At 40.7% G+C, this 4790-nt stretch overlaps 1 protein-coding gene across 1 annotated transcript; it reads right to left on the bottom strand.

The window, feature by feature from the left end:
* Positions 1-363: 363 nt before the first annotated feature.
* Positions 364-1856, bottom strand: LOC108745686. The gene is made up of 4 exons (XM_018481980.1): positions 1690-1856; positions 887-961; positions 542-810; positions 364-451 (listed from the first exon to the last, which is right to left on the bottom strand). Exons 1-4 carry the CDS (start codon positions 1854-1856, stop codon positions 441-443), a joined length of 522 nt encoding a protein of 173 aa, XP_018337482.1. The 3' UTR covers positions 364-440.
* Positions 1857-4790: the final 2934 nt, after the last annotated feature.

Consider the following 4790-nt stretch of genomic DNA (forward strand, 5'->3'; position numbering starts at 1 on the left):
CACCTTATCTTTGATTTATCTTGAGTTGTAATTTCTTCGGGTGTCAATAGTATTATTGTAAGTTCATCTTGACGTAATATGCAAATATTGTGGGTAATACAACATGCTACTATATATTCAAGTATCAGGTCCATTCTAACAATAGGCAAACAATGCATCCAGCTTCTCATTGGTCCTTTTAACAATGCAAATTATTGTTCGATCTTTGCAGAAGAATGTCAAAAATTGTAGTGCTTCTGTGTATCAATTAAATGTCCATAGTTTTTAAACAGTACTAAGAGATGTTCATGTGATTCATAAGCAGCATCTCCTATCAAGTGACTGCTATAGGGAAATTTTTCTTTGTTATTTAAGAATGCGGTTACTTCTGACTAAAAATTCTTTAATCATGAACAGATCCTGGGTGGCCAACATAATAATGAGTGATTAAGGCCCTGTGATCATACACCGTCTATAATTTTATAAAATTAAAAATGAAATCATATATAAAGTTAATATATAGATTGAAATTAACGTTACAAATACTTTACTAATAATTTACCTGCAACTGGATGGAATGATATTCTTTCCAATTTATGTATTATTACTGGGTTTTCTTTGGATGCTTCAATTCTGATGTGAGTGCCGTTTATAGCACCAATTGTATTTAAAAATCCCCTGGCTTCTTCAAACTTGCGCATTATAATTTGTGCCTCTTTATATGAAAGCCAAGATATAAATTGAGGAGCTTCTATGATTAGAATTCGTGTAACTCTTCTCACAGCTCTCAATGCTGTAGCTTTATCAATGTTGAACCGATTACAGATGGATCTGTAAATAATTATAGATAGTAAGTTTAATAGTACAGTGTGTCCGAAAAACATTTAGTATATGCAATCTATCATACCTATAGGAATCTATTGTGGTCATTTTCCATAAGGCAAGTAGAAATTGTTGACGAGGTGCAATTGTTGGACAACCTCTTATTTCCCGAATAAGATTAATTAATTATTACATCTAAGATACGATAAATTCAAATGTTATGCGCTGCAATCTAAAATTAAGTTATACAAAAATATCTATTAGAGTTATACTTTTCAATAATTACAATTATAAATCACATTAATACAAATACAAATATTGCAAAATCATTCAATAAATATATTTATAATATATAATATTTATTTGTACTCTTCTATTAATGTAAATTAAAAATCTTTTTTGTATATTCAGAAAATTAAAAGTATAAAAAACATAAAATCTAACCTAAAATGAGAATTCATAATCTATATAGCATGACACAATAATCTGTGCATAATTTTCTATGCGGGAATGTTTAACACGTTTTTTTTTCTTGCAAGCTTTTATATTTTTCATCAGAACTGGAATCACTTTCACTAGAAGAATAATTCTTCAATATTTGTATAACGGATACAACTGTAACCTCCGCCACTGTCTCGATCATGATGCTCTTTTGATTGCGATAACTCGTTCCATTTATTGCAACACTCATATTAGTAGAATGGGTGATGGTGGCATTGTGGGCGTGAGCATTGCGAGCATTAAGTGGAACGCACCCGAAGGGAGAATACTTCTCGAGAGGAGAGTACAGATATTGACACATACATGCAGTTAAAATCAGAATGGCTTAAGAAAAGCCTTGTGAAATCCACTGTTGGGACGGGAGACATCCTTCCCACGGTGAAATACTTTATGAAGACACGGATGCAGAAGACCCCGACTACAATATGGAGTTTTCTGCAGGCCTGTCGTGAGGAGGAAGAGAAAGTGATGCGCTTCAGAGGAGATGAGAATACTCCCCCAACAACTTCAGCCTCAACCTCGGCCCCGCTTACATCGACACTGGGTTCCTTCATCGCTTGCTTGGAGCGGTTGAATACATCTGTGTGTGAGAGACGAGAACTAGGATCTGCTAGGACCTCGGTGGTTTTATTAAAAGGAAGAACGAACCTGAAATCTTCACAGATGAGAAACTAAGAAACCGAAAAGAGCCTCGACGTCACATACCGCAGATAGCGACTCTGATGCAGAGTCGATAGTTTCTTGTGAATTAACGGGAGTATGTGCGAGAATATGCCCAAACCCGACTTCGTCTGGAGACAAAGATACACGAATAAGCTAGGCGTCAGATGATATCCAGCCTATGACGGATGTCGAACATCTAAACAAGCCAAACGATCAAATCGATTTGGACATAGAGATCCCTAACACAAACGAAAAACAGGCGACGCCGAGGAGATGCCCTAATCATCCAGTAAAGAACCCCACAAACAAGGGGAAATTCACGACGGAGAAAAGACGCAAGAGAGAAGTGAAGAAAATCATTAGACAAGTTCAAGAAGATGGAGCCTTTGTTGCAGACCCGATGACGGTAGCTCGAAACAGGCGCAACGAGAAGCGCCTCAAAGATGCATTAGCGATGCGGGAGAATTTAGAGCTTTAACCGTCCGAAACGGTCGTGGCAGTATCTGTTGACACGATAGAAACAATTGCTAAAGCGGTTGAACGCTTCAAAAATATTAAAGGAGACATTGTTCACCAGTTGTAGAGAAAGCCGTAATGGCATTGACCGCTGCATGCAGCGTACTCGGTAAGTCGGCTATGACTGGTGGAGCGGTGAAAACACTGACAGACGACGAATATACCCATCTGAAACTAAGGGCGAATATAATGAAACTACAAGAGCAAAAGAAGACACTCAAGGAAGAACTCCGTATGGCTCGAGAAAGGACCGACCACCTAGAGGCGGAGAACCTCACGCGACGCTAGCGTCAGATTTGGACTTCCTTCTTTTTCTCCCTCCTAAACCTCAAAAGTTTAAGCGGAAGTCTACAGAACGTAAATCTCCGCAAATATTATATAATACATTAGCTTTATTTACCCTCCTCTCTCCCTTCTCCAAATGTGAGGAGATAGAGATAATGGAGATTGAGGAGGAGGTACAATTGACATCTGGGATTACGAAATCTAGCTCACCAATCTTGGAAACGTGGAAACCCCGCTAAAGGGAGTCTCCCAACGCATTGACAACCAACCTGGCAGCACAGTACAGAATTATTAGATAAAAAGAGCTCTTCTAGTAAAAAGAAATGTAAGACGCGCAGCCGAGCCAGTTCCAAAGCAAGTAAGCGCTTGGCTAAGACTACGGCTACAAAGGTAATTATAATACTCGTAACAATCAACAGGTAAGAGAACAACCGACTCAATCTGGCAAACAACAAGCCAGACTATTTTCTAGCCTAAAAAAGAGCCAGGAAAAGATTACGCCCCCTCCCTCCGAGGAGGGATTCAAAGAGGGCACGTGGGCTCTGGTTGTTAGCCATAAAGCCAAGAGGAAGGCGGCTGCGGTTACCAAACAGCTGGATCCCCCTAAAGGATGACAGGTCTAACAAAAGGAAAGCTTTCCCGCAAAAAGGGCGGAAGCAGACAAACGGAAGTGTTACGTCCATGTTCAGGAAAATGGATTTAAAGAGAGAAGGGAGTAGACAGGAAGGACGGTCAGACTCTTGTCTCGCAGGTATCTGCACAGGAGCAAATACCGTGAGTCGAACGCACCCTTTTTATTGCTCGCTTCGGAATATGGGTCAACGTCTCGTGAAGACGCTATGACTCCTGTTTCCTACGAGCGGTGCGATCGTCGGTCCGAATTTCGAGTCAGGGAAATCCCTTTAACTCGGAAATGGATCACGTGTGAGCTCTGAAAGGGCAAGGTTTAATGATTACGAGGTTTTATTAGGGGGTTTCAAAAGTGAATGACGAGAGCGAGAAGAACAATTACTAACATTATTTATTGTTGCTAATCAAAAGATAAGAATAAGACGGTTATATAACAATAGGCGTATTTATTATAACTAATCTATACATTTTAATCTACATAAATATCGCAACAGTCTATTCAGTAACGGGCATACGCTTTATGTACAATACATCGAATAGTCGGGAGAATCGAATGGGATTTGATTAATTTATATCGTGGATGGAAACGGAGGAAGGAGGGAAAAGATTGTAAAAGAATTCTACTGGAACTAGGAATGGATTGGCGGAATTCGGGAGGAATACAGGGATACAGGAGGTTGAGTTTTGGCCGGTAATGGCATTTCGGATTTCCTCAGGATCGAAGTAATAAGGACCGATTGTGTAGGCCGCCTGAGGGATAAATGCGGTAGTAGTCCGCGGGAATTGACTGATGAGTGACTCGAGAGTGTCACTCTCTAGGATTCGTAAATAAGATCTAGGTGGGGACGGAGGAATTTCCTCTAAGAACTCCACGCTGTCCGTGGAGTTCGTCGGCGACGGAATTCCTCTAGGGGAAATTGGAATATGATCGACCGACAAATCGGATGATAGTGGGGGAGTATCTGGAAAGATTCTCTTCGTCAATGCGTCCGAAAACGCGGGTGACGAAGATCGAGGGGGAGGCGAAGGAGTTTGCGGGGGAGGTGAAGGTATTTGAGGGGGAGGTGAAGGTGGTTGAAGGGAAGGTGAAGATGGTTGATGGGGAGGTATAACCTCTAACTGATTAGCCGGCGGAGCCGATGGTGACGAGGATGGTGATAGTGGCAAATGGTCCTCGGCTGGGCGACTCCGTTCTCGCGAACCCCCGAGGTATTTCCGGAACTCCTCGTCCAAGAGTCTCCGCGCTTCCCAGTAGGCCCGGTTTCTAAACTATCCCTAGGGACGGTTTAGACGCGGCACTATAATTTAGTGTAAATTATAGCGGATGGTTCTTATTTACACGCACACATATATATATATATACAATATATATATATATATATATATATATATAT

Source organism: Trachymyrmex septentrionalis, unplaced genomic scaffold, assembly GCF_001594115.1.
Source record: "Trachymyrmex septentrionalis isolate Tsep2-gDNA-1 unplaced genomic scaffold, Tsep1.0 scaffold146, whole genome shotgun sequence".
In the NCBI taxonomy this organism is placed as follows: Eukaryota; Metazoa; Arthropoda; class Insecta; order Hymenoptera; family Formicidae; genus Trachymyrmex; species Trachymyrmex septentrionalis.

What these genes read in the sequence shown, in the direction of transcription:
- LOC108745686 (XM_018481980.1), bottom strand. Translation starts at nt 1,856, where the DNA reads ATGAAGGAACCCAGTGTCGATGTAAGCGGGGCCGAGGTTGAGGCTGAA. An exon ending in TGCATCCGTGTCTTCATAAA is followed by an intron (nt 962 to 1,689) that starts GTATTTCACCGT and finishes TCGGGAAATAAG; the next exon opens with AGGTTGTCCAACAATTGCAC. An exon ending in ACCACAATAGATTCCTATAG is followed by an intron (nt 811 to 886) that starts GTATGATAGATT and finishes AATTATTTACAG; the next exon opens with ATCCATCTGTAATCGGTTCA.